Source organism: Eucyclogobius newberryi, unplaced genomic scaffold (genome assembly GCF_026437365.1).
Source record: "Eucyclogobius newberryi isolate DKJ021-1_F unplaced genomic scaffold, fEucNew1.0.hap1 SCAF_6, whole genome shotgun sequence".
Classification (NCBI taxonomy): Eukaryota; Metazoa; Chordata; class Actinopteri; order Gobiiformes; family Gobiidae; genus Eucyclogobius; species Eucyclogobius newberryi.
The window spans coordinates 17296075-17311918 of record NW_027316278.1 but is presented as its reverse complement, the minus strand read 5'-3'; the positions used below and the strand labels follow the sequence as shown (position 1 = coordinate 17311918).

The 15844-nt window shown below is 40.0% G+C and overlaps 1 protein-coding gene across 1 annotated transcript; it reads left to right on the top strand.

Annotated features, from left to right (window-relative positions):
* Positions 1 to 81: 81 nt before the first annotated feature.
* On the top strand, positions 82 to 14635 carry antxr1a (ANTXR cell adhesion molecule 1a). The gene is made up of 18 exons (XM_072433460.1): positions 82 to 448; positions 3081 to 3152; positions 3270 to 3341; positions 3578 to 3659; positions 3782 to 3815; positions 4211 to 4290; positions 4553 to 4621; positions 4750 to 4830; positions 5291 to 5351; positions 5630 to 5728; positions 7695 to 7764; positions 7838 to 7916; positions 8196 to 8291; positions 9491 to 9532; positions 9679 to 9774; positions 9838 to 10008; positions 11119 to 11199; positions 13515 to 14635. Exons 1-18 carry the CDS (start codon positions 285 to 287, stop codon positions 13866 to 13868), a joined length of 1803 nt encoding a protein of 600 aa, XP_072289561.1. The 5' UTR covers positions 82 to 284; the 3' UTR covers positions 13869 to 14635.
* The last annotated feature ends 1209 nt before the right edge of the window (positions 14636 to 15844 follow it).

The following is a 15844-nucleotide window of genomic DNA, read 5'->3' as shown; positions in this document are numbered from 1 at the left end:
GACGACCAATAATCGCCACTAGGGGACGAGTCACACTCATGTGTGGTGGAGTGAGTCGGGGTCGATCCTCTTTTTTCCATGAAGAGAGAGAGAGGGATGCACGGGCTGGGCTTTCAGAGTTCGTGGATATGGACATGACTGTGCTGCATGGGGTAGAAATGACCAGTTGAATGGACACTTCGCATGTTGGCACTGCATCATTTTGATGGAAGATAACGGAGAAGACACACAATCAAGCTTGCTGAGAATGTTTTCCTGCTCCGTCTAACTTTGAGTTCAAAATAATGTATTTTTGCTGGAGTAGATGGTCCTTGTTTGTAATGATGTTTGCTGCTGCAGCGGTTGCGTTCACTGGAGGTTCTTCAGGACCTGACCCGGACCGGGGCACGGAGCAGACTGGATCATCCTCCTGCTTTGGTGGCTATGATCTATACTTTGTTCTAGACAAGTGAGTTCACTTATACAGCGTTAAGGGATGACTGAAATTAAGCTCGTTAAATTAATTCAGCCTGCTACATGGGAAAAATAACACGTTTATATAGCACATTTCTCTTCTTGTGGGGGAGCAGTTAGTGTCAGTGACTTCATTTGTTTGTTTGTTTTCACTCTATCGTCGCTCAAAAGACATAAAGCCGCATGCTGGTGCTTTTGATGTACTTTGGTAGGGGGAACTTAAAGTTTAAAGACTAGGCTTTGAAACCGTTTAGACTCAGTCCTCAAGTCTTGATCCAGAACCTGGTCCAACTGGGTCAACAAAAAGGCCGTGGCTGCAGAGTAGCCCAGTAGTTTCGCGGCTCTTTAGACACTCCCCAACAAAAAAGCATGGTCCAACCCAGTTTTGTTATCTCTGAGCAGAAGGAGGATCCCATTTTGTATTCATTGTATTTCCCATTGGATTGAGGTGAATTTTTCCCAACAAATGTTTCCTTACCAGTGAACATCATTGCCAACTGCAGGCAGAGTTCTGCAGGACAAGTCCTCATGAAGAAATATATTTTAATGTTGTAGCTTCATAGTAATACATAACCGTAATGGACAAGGCAGGTTTATTTGTAGAGCACATTTCATACACAAGGCCATTCAAAGTGCTTCACACAGCAGGAAAAATTCATTAAAATCTCAAAGAAATGACAGCACAAAACAATTTAAGACATAAAAGAGAAGAGTGCAAAGAAAAAATCCTTTCAGTCATATGCGCAGCTAAACAAAACTGTTTTTAGCTTAGATTTGAACATTGTTAGAGTAGAAGCCTGTCTCACATCTTCAAGAAGACTGTTCCACATTTTAGCGGCATAAAACTGAAACACAGATTCCTCAAGTTTAGTCCTGACTCTGGCACCAGCAGGAGGCCGGTCCCTGAGGTCCTCAGAGTCCGAGATGGTTCATGTACAAGGTACATGTCTGAGATGTACTTTGGTACTAGGCCATGGAGAGACTTGTACACAAGCAGAGCTGCTTTAAAGTCTTCTGGATGTACTGCAGCTGTTTTATAGCTCGTTTGGAGAGGCCAGTGAGCAGGCCGTTACAGTAGTCTAATCTACTGGAGACAAACACATGGATAAGTCTCTCCAAGTCTGGTTTAGACGCTATATTTTTGATTTTGGCAATGTTTTTTAGATGGTAAAAAGCTGCTGATGTTACTGATTTGATGAGTCTGAGTCCATTATTACCCCCAGATTTCTAACTTGATTTGTAGGTTTTAGAGTGAGACTCTGGTGATGATTGCAAACACTTTATTTTTCTTTCTGTGGGCCAAAAACGATGATTTCAGTCTTGTCTGAGTTCAGCTGGAGAAAGTTGTTTTGCATCCACACATCTGTTGGATGCAGTGACAGCGTGAATCCACTGGTGTCGTCTGCATAATTGTGACATTTTCACTGCGTATCAACTGACCAACGTATCAGCTGACTAACGGCAGCATGTAGAGGTTGAACAGAAGGGGACCCAGGACTGACCCTTGTGGCACGCCACAGGTCAGGGTCATGTGGTCTGTGACACAGCTGCCAATTTCAACAAAATTCTGCTAAGTAATGCTATTATTTCTGATGGTTCTCCTCTGTCTCCACTAAGTGGCCGCCATGAGCTCCAGATGTTCATGTCTTTGCCTCTTGTGCTGGGATATAGGTCATAGGAGCAATGGAAAAAGGTGTTCGGAGAAAAGTCTTAGGCTTATAAAACAAAGTGAAACCAGCATATGGGAAGCAGTGTCAGCAGAGCATATTTACAAGTTGTTAATCCACCGAGAAGTGTGTCAACAACAGTCAGTGATTCATGTTTGGTCAGGTGTTTTATAGCATTTAATTTACAGTAGTTGGCCCAATGGTATTTTGCTTTTGCTTGTTCTTCTTCTTCTTCTTCTTCTTCTTCTTCTTCTTCTTGCGAAAAGAAAAGATACATTTTTATCTTTTTAACATAGGAAAACCTTTATTTCCCCCACAATGAGAACATTTAAAATAAATAATTTACATAACATAATATACTTTGATTACAATTCAATGGGGGCATAGATAGATAGATTCCGTATAGAGTCTGTATTATGCAGTTGTCTTTGTTTTGATTTTCATTATGATTGTTCACACTTCTGCAGGAAATGATTTACTAATTTGAATTGCCCCCATCTGTATTAATTATTATTGGCCAATAGAATGCTGTGATGTCATCTGAAAGCCAGCAACAATGTTTAATACAGATGGTGGACAGCTAAAAAGAACCTTTTAGATATTTCATTGCAAAGTTTTTTGTTTAATGATAGATGAAGAGTCATTGTTTTTTCTAGTATTACAGGATATAGAATTAAAAAAAAGATGTATCTAGCTGTGTTTAATTAAAAAGACACATTGCAATTATTTATATATCTGGAAGAACTATCCTCTGTCACTCATTTGTTTCCGTTACGCAGCAGACTTTTTCCTTCTAGAAAGACAAAATCCACCTATAAGACAAAGTCTTATTGATGCATTTTGATGCAACCATCTCTATTTCTTTAGTTATGGGACTGGAACACAGAGTAACAGATTTGAAAGGATTATTGTTTCTGGATTTGTAGACAAAATCATGATTTATTTTTGTACACCTGTTAGATCTGGGAGTGTGCAGAATCACTGGACGGAAATATACCACTTTGTGGAACACCTTGCTAATAAATTCATCAGGTACCAGAGATATTATTTTATTTATTTGGCTGGGACAGTGCATGTTCATGAACATACATGAAATATGAAATACATGCTCTAAACATTTTCTGTCTAATAGGCATGTGTCTTTTTCAGCCCACAGTTGCGAATGTCATTTATTGTCTTTTCCACCGAGGGGAGGATTTTAATGAGCCTGACTGAAGACAGGTGATTGAATATCACTTTCCTCCCTAGAGATCTCTTAATCTTTATAAAGAATGGAAACCTTAATCCCCATAGAGCTGCTTTGTTTAAGTCTTAATTCCATAAAATGCACCATGTCCTATTAAACCCATACATTCATCTGTTACGCATTACTTGAGTTTTCTGGCCCATGTGGGAATTGTTATTTAGTATTTAGCCATTTACACAGTCACAATTGGATTACAAGTGTTTGTCTTCAGGGAGCGCATCAGTAAAGGACTGGAAGAGCTGCAGGGGGTGCTTCCTGGAGGAGACACATTCATGCATAAAGGGATTCTCAGGGTGAGGGCATGTCTATCTCCAGCTCTGCTGGCCATGTAACATGAATAAACAACACATGATACAGAGAATACAATTACATAGAATTACATACGTAAAAAAACGTTTGATTGGTTTTGTTACAGGCAAGTGAGCAGATTTACAATGGGAACACTGAAGGTGAGCCAGCCCCAATTTTCATGAATTGATTTTCATGTATTTTAGTTCTTAGTTTGTATTTATTTGGAGGGACAACATCATTAAGTTAACAGAAGCAGAGATGCTAAACTCGTCCAAAGCTCTCACTAATATTTTTTTATCACATACATTCATTTTCAGGCGTGTGCACGGCTTTAAGAAGCTGGGGCGAAGCTGGGGTGGACCACCCAAGCATAGCCAATCAGAGCGCTGCTTTTGACAGACAGTGCACAGTGGTCTCATTTTGTCACAATGTGCAATCATTTTACAATATTGTCTTTGGTGGAAAGCACAAAACTCACTCATTTACAAATCAGGTACCAGGTCTTTTTGTTCAAACCCTGTTTATATGTTTTTGTTTTTTCTTTTCTTCTCAGGTTATCGCACTGCCAGTGTCATTATCGCTCTGACAGATGGAGAGCTGCACAAGGATCAGTTTTACGATGCAGAGAGGGAGGTGAGAGACTGAGGGGTTGTACAGATTATAGCCAGGTGAAATGTACATGCCTCTGCACGCACTGCACACATCAAACACAATCTCCTTTTTATCAATCCACTGACAGATGCCAAAGTGTAGAGAAAAGTGCGTTAGAGGGTAGGATTCTGCACAAAAAATAATTTGATATATTTGTAAACAGATAAGCAGAACATAAAAAGTCAATGTACTCTTTAAGCTCATGACGGCATGAAGGTGATACAATTATTTTTGTCCCTGCCAGGCCAACCACTCCCGCAGCCTGGGTGCCTCTGTTTACTGCGTGGGGGTGAAGGACTTCGATGAAACGCAGGTATGTTTTTAGTCTCAGCTTTAGGATTCAAACATGAGGCATTAAACCATTCATCAAGATTCACAAGCAGTCCAGTCAAAAAGTTCTCCAACTTCCATGGCCTAAAGTTGTGTTTGAACTCTCCTCAGCTGGCAAAGATTGCAGACAGTAAGGACCACGTGTTCCCTGTGAATGACGGCTTTGCAGCTTTACAAGGAGTCATCGATTCAGTAAGCTCACTCGCGCATTGTTAGAGTTGAAACTGAATAATGTCTCTCATTTTATACAATTTATAAAGAACCACACTCCTGACACAGACTTCTTCTTAGAGCCTGGATCTAGATTTAAGTAGTTGAAGTTCCAGAATGTAATTGTGTTCCAATGTTTGTGTTACTTTTTGCATCTTGTCAAACAGTACTTCACTGTGAGTTCCAAACAGTGTGGACAGCTCATGATTTACATTGAGTTTGTCATGTGGCTGTGGAGGTAACTCTGGCTGGTTTAAGTCAGAGGTCAGAGCCATCTGGAGCACATTAGGAGCAGGTTTTCCATCCTCAATTCCTGAATCAGGCAAAGGCTTTAAATCAGACAAGGGCTGTGCATGAAGAGCAGCTGGAGTACTAGATTTGAATGACACCAGAAAACGGATTGAAACAATACTTTTTAATGCTTTTCATTTTCTTTCCTCAGATCTTGAAAAAGTCCTGCATTGAGATCCTGGCAGCAGAACCGTCCAGTATCTGTGCAGGAGGTGAGGCCTATTCATTATGCACACACAGACTGACTCTGCTTCATTTGTTTATGATCATTGAACTATCCAAGGATTCAGCTTCTAAAAGCTTCAGCTGCTATATCTTTAGATGGCAATATTATACCATCATATCATATTTATTATTTGTTTAATGGAATATTTAGAGAGAATGAGAGATTTGAAAATAGTAATAGTTCACTGTAGTGCTCTTTGAATGCTTCTAATACTTGTTCTTCATTGTTCTTCTTGATGAATTAATGGTGTTTGTCCTCTCTCAGAGTCCTTTCAGGTGGTAGTGCGGGGAAATGGTTTTCTTCAGGCTCATAATGTGGATAAAGTCCTGTGTAGCTTCCGCATCAATGACACTGTGACAAAAAGTGAGTAACATCAACCCTGTCTCGGGCCAAACACTGTTGTCATGAAGTTAGCCTGCTGTGAATCACTGTGATGCAGGTGCAGCGGATGTTTACACAATGATATCATTAATAATTACATTATTATGTATGAAAATTACACCTATCTAATCTCCCTAAAGCCTCTTTGATCAGCCATGATGAGTTTTATACACTATAATGAAGTTAGTGTCGAAGTTTATAGCTTGAAATAATTTGGAAAACTGTGGACAAGTGGCACATGTGAGAAAGGAAGTCATGTGGTTTTACTGTAAAAGTGCTTCCTACTGTGTAAACCGCACATGCTACTTAATTACAGCAAGACAGCTGTTTTCTGATCATTTATGTGCTTATAGCAATACATGCATGTAATAAACATCATACTCTATCAACACTGGCCCTTAGATAATTATAAATCAATTACTCAAAATATAGGATTAGGATATAGGATATAGGTTTCTTTTAAATTGCGACGCTGTCTACATTCAGTGTCGTCTTCCTTGTCACATGTTGAGCTCTTCCTGTCGACATAGAAACAATTTGAGTTAAATGCGCTCCTCATGTTTATACATGTACATCCAGGCTGTCTCTGGAACTTCTTTTCTTCATTATGAGATGAATGAAAATAATTAAGCCACAGTTTGCCCAAAGAGACACTGAATGTAATCAATGGACTAACAACAACCACATTTAATATGATCCTAATGTTTCCTTTGTATTCATATCAATGCATACTTTCCAAATGCTGCAAAACCTCCACAAGGAAAACACGGCAGTATAACTGCATGCATGTGTTGAGCAGATCATTAAAATGTCTAAAATGTGTCAAAGAAAAAAGTCCCAGCAAATACAACTGTGTGAGATGTTTGGCACTATCAACAGTTATTTTCTTTGATGGCACACGTGGCCAAATCTGGAGGTACCGAACCACGACACACTCAAGATATCTCCTGTCCTATTTATCACCTCCTTCCAAAGAAAACATTTTTTCATAATCTACCCTTTTACGATACCCGTAAGTCCCTGCCATTTGAGTGCACCTCATAGTAAAACATGACCTCTTTCTGTGCTGATGGAGTAAACAGTCTAATAAAACATCTCCACATGAGCTTGGGAAACGTGCCAGTGCTTTTGTACTCAGGAGATTTGAGTGGAATGCAATCACTGTCAAGTCGTGAAGCCTCTTTGCTGAACTTTTATCACTGAAGAGTCAAACTTGTGCAGAGGGTTAAAATTTCGCTGCATCTTTCAGAAATCGAGAGGTATTCAAACGGGGGGAGTTGTTACCCTTTGCAGTTCTTATGTTGAGGAGATGTTTCACTTGTTGGGTATGCTCTACTGCTGCCAAAAATAAAAGTCCCCTTTGAGGGACCAAACCTATGCAAAGGCAGCTGCAAACGAGTTTCTGAAGAGAAGTTTTTTAACCCAATACAACAAAACTGTTCCATCAAAAGGAAGTCACATATCCAGATTAAAGGGGTCAGATAAAGCTTTCAACCATGTTATAACACTGTCCCACAGCATAGGCTTCTTCCAAGTAGTACGGATTCATGCATGTGTGAGTAAAACTGTATTGAAGCTTGGGTGCTTACCTTATCTCCACCTACTGCGCTGTACGATTATTCACCAAATTCTGATTTTAGGCAAAAAAAATATTTATATAGTAAAAAATATTGCATAGCCAGTTTTCAACAATTAAAATATGTGAACAATTCTGTTTTATATTAAGTGTTTCTTCTAGTTAAATGAAGGTTAAATAAGCCTTTCACTTCTGTAGTTTAGAACATTGCATCAATTAACTTGTTTCTATTATTACGGTAAGCTGTTTTAGATAATGTTTTGCACTATACAATCAATAAAATGTAATGATCTATGTATGTTACAGTTTATCATGTCTTCTTTAATTTGTTAGGTCATCTCAGTATCATTCCTTTTTATTTATTTTTTATAGCCGTAAAGCCTCTCGTGGTGGAAGATACATACCTGCTCTGTCCTGCACCAATACTCCAGGATGAAGGAATGTAAGTCATATCTTTAGACAATTCAAGTAATTCAACTACTTTAGTGTTAAATATCTCTGTGGTCTTGTTCCAGGGCTGCAAATCTTTATGTCAGCTTGAACGAAGGGCTCAGTTTTATCTTAAGCCCTGTCACCATCACCACTGTTGGTTGCGTGAGTGCAATATACTGTCTTTTCTGTTTTCACTCTAGATTCTGCCCTAGATTGGTTCTGCACTACTTGTTTGGAACTTGGTTTAGGTCCAGTTCGGTTCCAGCCCAGTTAGTTCTTCTCTGTTTATAGTAAGACTATTTAGGCATGCTGATAACACTATTACTTTTATTAGTACTTGGATATTTGATTTCTACTCAGTGACAATGCAGTGTAATGGTAAAATGTAAAAATAAACTGTATATTTAAGGCATAAAAAGTCAATGATCCTTTCTGTTTCAGTCTGATGGGACCCTCCTGGCCATAGCACTCCTCATCCTGATGATCCTGGTGATCTTGGGCTTCCTCTGGTGGTTCTGGCCTCTGTGCTGCACTGTGGTGAGTCAATGGTTATTATTGCATCATGAACAGTATCATAACATTATCCAGGCTAACCTTCTTCTTATTAACCTAAACAGCACTGACAGTAAAGGTGAAGGTTAATAAGGGCAGGGTGAACTGTGTCTGCTTCTCACGTCAGTCCACACCTTCAGACCTGTGTGTGTTTTAGTCATTATGCTGCTGTTTAAATAATTATTCTTTCCAAAGGCTGAACGCCGATGACTGTTGGAGCGTCCCCCAGCTCTGCCCTTGTCATTTATTAACTGGAAATTAATTCAATCACACAAGGAGTTTGCTTCTCCACAAAACATGGAGCAAAGCCATCTGTCAACCCTACAATATAATATAACAATATACAACATACAAAATGATGATGATTATAATTGTAAATGCCGGGGATAGCCTGAACACAAAGGAAATGTATTCACAGAGTGGTCCATCTTCCAGCCTCACAGCAGTGCAGGAAGGTCTTGAGACAATCTTTGTCAGAATCGGCATTTCTTTTCTAAACAGAGAACATGGCTGCAGACTTTCCACTGCTGCAGACCGTGCCACTGACAGGTGCCAGAGAAATATGTCAGCTTTAGCAACAGGGCCACACTTTTCTGTGCTTGTTCATTTAAATTTCTGTATGTTTGGAAAGTCCTGCTGAGTGGGTTGCTATGGGGAATCGTTTTTGTTTTCCACACAGAGATGTTTCCACATGTTTAGTATTATTACAATGTTAAGGCTGCTCAAATAGTCGGCTCATAATTGAAGTAATTCATATCTGAACCAATTATTTTATATATGTCAAAAGTTAATACGTCAAGGAGTGATACACTTTGAATAATGGTTTTGAGGTGCAGAACGGCCATATTATTCAGAACAGAATATAAGAAAATGTATCAATGACAATCACGAATAAAATGAGATTTATTGCGCAGCCTTACATGAGTACTGAAGCACTAGTCCACGCTGATGTTTTGTGTTGTGACAAGTATTTGTCAATGGTATGAAAGCAGCAGATGTGAAGTTGCAGCTGTTGTTATAAATCTATTTACGAGGGGTTTGTATTTTATGTAACAGATTTGTTGAGCACATTTATAAGTCAGTCGTGTGTTCATGAAGAAACCTCATGCAACAAACAAACAAAAAATTCAAACATTGTCGTACATGTGTATTTTTTTCTTTTCATGTTGTGTTTCCTTTTCCAGATCATACACGAGCCCCCTCCGCCGCCCGCTGAGGAGAGCTCGGTGAGAACAATACCTTTATGATCTTTCACCAACAACACAAAAAGTTTGACCTATTCTGTACATTTCACCTTCTATTTGGGGATTTCCTGTTTTGTGCATCTCAGCTTTGAATTTATTGTACACACATCATTTCTCTTTTGCTTTAGGATGATGAAGACTTTGATGGGCCAAAGAAAAAATGGCCAACAGTTGATGCCTCTTATTACGGTGGAAGAGGAGTTGGAGGGATCAAGAGGATGGAGGTCAGTTTCACAGCACGTGCAGAGGACACAGTGGCATTACATTCTCACGCTGCCTGTGTTCAGGTGCGCTGGGGAGAGAAAGGCTCCACAGAAGAAGGAGCCAAACTGGAAAAAGCAAAAAACGCCAAAGTAAAAATGCCTGATCAGGAATATGGGCCTGATTTCCCAACACGAGTCCTCAATAACGGCATGCACAGACTGCCAAGACCTCAGAAGTGGTACTCACCTATACAGGTAAATATGCATGCTTTGAACCATGTCATTTAGTCAGAACGTTCAACGGAAATAATATCTTAGCTATATAAATGTACTAATAATCTGGACAGCATTCTACTAAATATATTACAAGTAAGTGGGAAAGAGAAGGCAATTCAGTTTGACGGATGAAGAATGGGAACATAACATATATACTGTACATCTCAATGGAGGACCACAAAATCAAATTTTTAGACATACGTGACGATATTTTATAACGAGATGTCAAATTGCTCATTTTTCACAAGGAAATATTAGTTGCTGGAGAAATTGTAATACCAGAACTGTCCCAAAACACATGGCCATGCTCTGTTGTGTTTTTCTGTTTTGTTATACCAGTATTTAGAAAACTGAAAATATTTTTACAGTATGTATGAAAAGAACTGACTTATGACAACCAATGTATCAAATTCTTATGTGAGAGATTACAACTTAAATTTAACGTAGAGGTAGAATTTCATATCATAAATCCATAAGTGTAAGGATAGCAATACGGAGCAGGCTGCAGAAAGCATGGTAATGTGACAACACTTGAGAAACTGCTGGCACAGCGTCCGTTGCTCCAGGCTTACTCTGTTAAAGAGGTTTACTGAGGCTTCCCAGTCAGCAGGGGAGCACTAATAGAAAGCAGACTCACCTCTTCAATGGCCAAGATTATTGTGAAGTAACACAGCTGCCCTTTCTCCCCCGCCAGTGTTTACGGCAGAGAAAAGAAACACAATATGCACAGTCTGCATCAGTAGGTCGATCGTTCCAATTCAATTTTTGTTCATAAATCCATCATCATGTATTTGCTGCTAACATGACAAATCGCTGGTGTTTTAGTCGTGAGTTAGCTGATGATTTGGCAGTGAATCATACTTTAATCTGCAGTTTGGGTCAGATACATGGTCAAATCATAGAGATACTGAAAAGTTTTGAGAGCTTTTGCCAGTTTTACGCCAACTAACCAATCTCTTTGTCTATAGTCGACCAAAAACATCTCGACTGCAGCCCTATTACGAACACTACCTTCGGGGTACCAAAACTGTGCAACTGCTAGTTTTACTATTACTGTTGTTTTACTATTTCTGTTCTTTATTCCATCAGACCAAGCTGGATGCATTGTGGATACTTCTGAGAAAAGGCTACGATCGTGTGTCAGTAATGCGGCCGCACCCTGGTGACAAGGTAAGAATACAGTGAATATTTAGCATTTGCTCCTTTTAGATTCAGTCAGACTTTTCCGTAGAAAGTGCAAGCCACGTCTCTCTGGGTGAGACAGTGGCACAGGTGTGAATGATGAAGTGCACACATAAGACTCTACGGAGAAAGGTTGTTTAAAGTTGAGATTTAGAGTACAGCGTCTGGCTACAGGCAATGTATAGATGTCTGGAGAAGTCATTATAACCGTCCTCAGTGGCCAGCTGCAGCACCGATGTTGGCAGCTGAGATACACAGACTGTTGCGCCTGTAGAGCACAAGTGTAAAACACAATATAGCAAGCACTCAATCAGATGGCCTTACCTCCTTGTATTATTTTAAAGGTGTTATGCAAACGTGGTGCAATCTCAGCTCTAGTTTTCAGAGCTGTGCAGGATCAGTGTTGACAACCCTGTGACTTATTCAAATATACACTCAGCTCCAGAGGGTGATGTAATCGTCTCAAGTGTGTTCGCTCAATTGCTGCTACAGTGGGTCAAGTACCATGATTTTTCAGTACATTCTAAGTGTGTTTTGTTTCCGACAGAGTTCAGTTAAACTAAATGCAATAAAAGCTAGTTTGTTTTTTCAAAAGGAATTGAGGAGAGCAGTAAACAAACAAGTTCTGGTTGCAATCATAAAGCTCGAGTTTAAAAGCCGATTTTATAACTTGAGGCAATGCACAAGTTAATAATCTTGGAAAGCTTCTATTAATGTTATTTAAACAAATCTGTTTTCTATTCATATTTTATAAAGGGTTTCTCCAGAAATAAAAGGCTCCAGTGTTTTAGTAGGATCCTGCTTTTCTATTGGATATTGTCTGGAGAAGCACCAAACAAGATAAACGACTTGGCATCATGTCCAATGTTTTTCTGATTAGGAATAAACAACATTAAAGTTGTTATAAGCAAAAGCTATATTAGATTTTTTAGAACATGTTTACTTCATATCTGGGGACAGAAACAATTTTATTTTATTATTTATTTTAAGAAACTATGTATGATTTTGATTGCTCTGGCTTATTTGGAATATTCAGAAATGTTAATAAAAAATATTTGTGATGAACTAAAGATATGAAAGCAATGCAAGCTGTTACTTTGTACCATGAGAAAGTGCTGTCGAGGTGTTTATCAGAAAAGAAGCACAAAATAACGAGTGTAGTTTGCGTTGTGCACTTCCTATTCCTACTTGTTAAACGTAGCTTACTATCTCAGATGTTTTGCAACTTTCAAGGTACATTACGCAACTTTTCTGGTGGTTCCACATTATGGCATTAAACTCATCTACTGTATATCCATAGCGACGCGCAGGTTATGCCGCTAAAGTGAAGTTACTGAGAGTCAGAGTCAGATCTGTGGAGAGGCAAAGTAACATCATTGTGATAAAAAACAATTTAATTAAAATTTTGGGAATTTTTGCTTCTAAAATTCTCATTATTGTTATTTTTTTAGTTGTTTAATTGTGACCTGAATAATCATGATTATCAATTGACCAAATAAGCTTTAATCCCAGTTGTGCAAAGACAGAACTTCTCCATGAAGATATGCGAACCCTCCACCAGAAACCTAACATACACCTTTAAAGTACTCGCTGACTCGATATTCTGTGTTTTTATGAAACTCTGTAAACTCCAAGTCACATTGAGTGTTGTTATAAGTGCACAAATAACCCTTTTATGATTGGGATTTATGTGTGTCCATGTAATTCAGTATCTTGGTTATGACAGTATTCTGGTTTTGAGAAAGGTTTATTCTCATTGGGATATTCCGATTGTATCCAGAATACAATGGCATGCAAAAGCAGTATCCTGATTTCTCAAACGGCTGCTGTACTGAGCCTATGCCAACTCCACAAACACAATTGGCAGGAGCAGCTTAATTCCCGGAAGGACTCAAACATCTACCAGGGCTTTTTTCATTTCTATGATTTTATCAACTGTACTACTACTACTAATACTACAATACAGCCAGCCTTCAACAGCTGCATTGTATTCTGGGACTGTCTGTGGCGCTCTTGGGTTTGAACTCAAAATGTGGGACTCAGATGTATTTTTCCACTGTTAAAAATGCTTTTTACTGAAGTTGTGCCTGCGCTCTACAGTCTCATGTTAGAAACTAAAAGGTAATCAATTTGCAAAGTTGCTGTATGTCCTTGCCAAATCTGTGCCACGGTTGCCATAGTTACCACTCTAAATATCCAGTGGGACAAGAGCATCCTGGTTTCTTGGCGCATGTAAACGCCACATCCAGAATGCCATCATACATTGTTATATTGGTTAAATCATTGTTTAATTCTTGTTTCAGGGGAGATGCATAAACTTCACCCGAACCGAAACCCCGCCTCCACACTACCCAAACTACAACCACTCATGTCCCATCTACTGCCCTCCGAGCATCAGCCCGCCTGCTCCACTGGGAACTCTTCCTCCAGCACCCATGGGACCGCCGCCCTACACAGCCGCACCCAGCAACAGCCTTCCTCCGATGGGCTTACACATACCTGCACCGCTTTCGTCCCCTCCGGCCTCCCCTCCGGCCTCCCCTACGGCCTCCGCTCCGGCCTCCCCTCCGGCCTCCTCACTCCCCCCTCCTCCTTCAGGACCACCGCCAGTGCGAGCTCCACCTCCGTCACGCCCCCCGCCACGGCCCGGACTGTAGACACAATTACAACTGCACGGCTATTGTCAACTGTAGCAATAATTATGGGAGTGGTCACAGAGCAATCTGGACTTTGTATATGTCGAGCTCAATAGTGCAATGGCTCTTATAATGCTTGAATTTAAGGAACCTTTTTAGACAGCAGTTATGGAGAACAAGAGAATAGATAAGATAAGCTTGTCTCTCCATCATCCAGGAGCTGCTGCCACTCGCCTTTTGACGGCACAAAAAGAGCCAATTTGTAGCAACAGCGCAATGCAAAACAATGTATATTTTATTTTTTACAAAACTGCACAATGCATTTGAGAAACAAGTGGAATAGGAAGCATGGCTTTGAATTTTGCATGCAATCATTCTTGAATATCTTTAGTTTTTTTATTTTCAATGTTTTAGCACTACAGGATACCTTTTTGATTTGTTTTCATCTAAACTGCTTTCACTTGTGTTCATATTTTGAATCTACACACAGACTGCAGAATAAGACTGTAATGACTTCTAACTTCTGTGTTAAAATGATGTCATAAATGGAAAAAAAAGGAAGATTCTCAAGGAAGGTCATTCCTCTAGAACGCCAAACATGTTAAGACCTTTGATTTACATGCAAAGAGGACAGTTTATACTGTTGGCGTTGCAGATCCATCTAACCAGCTCATCATTAATTTATTGTCCAAAAGGGTCCAACATGCACCACTTTTTAAAATGTGTGGTCTAATGTCACATGTAATAATTGTACATGAATCACTTTTGAGTAAATGAAGTGAAATCCATTTCATTGTGAGGGCTTTGTCTATTAACCTTTTTTACAGTTGTGCGTTTTATCTCACAGATTTCCTCTTAATAAACAACTCATTTGATGTTTTTTCAGTCAGGTTTTAGACCTCATCACAGCACTGAGACTGCTCTTGTCAAGGTGACAAATGACATCCGCCTGAACACTGACACGGGCAAAGCCTCAGTCTTAATTCTGTTAGATCTGAGTGCTGCTTTTGCCACTGTCGATCATGGGATCCTCTTACAGAGACTAGAGGACTGGGTGGGCATCACTGGCACTGCCCTAAACTGGTTAAGGTCCTATCTGGAAGACAGGAAGTACTTTGTTGAAATTGGTAGCTGTGTCTCAGACCACATGACCCTGACCTGTGGAGTGCCCCAAGGGTCAGTCCTGGGTCCCCTTCTGTTCAACCTCTACATGCTGCCGTTAGGTCAGCTGATACGCAGTGAAAATGTGTCCTATCACAATTATGCAGACGACACTCAGATCTATGTTTCACTATCGGCAGGTGACTATGGACCAGTAGATTCACTCTGTCACTGCATCCAACAGATCAGTGTGTGGATGCAAAACAACTTTCTCCAGCTGAACTCAGACAAGACTGAAATAATCGTTTTTGGCCCACAGAAACAAAGAGAAAGTGTTAGCGGTCACCTCCAGAGTCTCGCTCTAAAACCTACAAACCAAATTAGAAATCTGGGGGTAATAATGGACTCAGACTTGAACTTTAATAGCCACGTCAAATCAATAACATCAGCAGCTTTTTACCATCTAAAAAACATTGCCAAAATCAAAAATATAGTGTCAAAACCAGATTTAGAGAGACTTATCCACGCGTTTGTCTCCAGTAGATTAGACTACTGTAACGGCCTGCTCACTGGCCTCTCCAAACGAGTTGTAAAACAGCTGCAGTACATCCAGAACGCTGCTGCTCGGGTCCTGACTAGAACCAGGAAGTATGATCACATTAGTCCTGTTCTCAGGTCTCTGCACTGGCTCCTGTGGCTCAGAGAATAGACTTTAAAGCAGCTCTGCTTGTGTACAAGTCTCTCCATGGCCTAGCACCAAAGTACATCTCGGACATGTACCATGTACATGAACCATCTCGGACTCTGAGGACCTCAGGGACCGGCCTCCTGCTGGTGCCAGAGTCAGGACAAAACATGGGGAATCTGCGTTTCAGTTTTATGCAGCTAAAATCTGG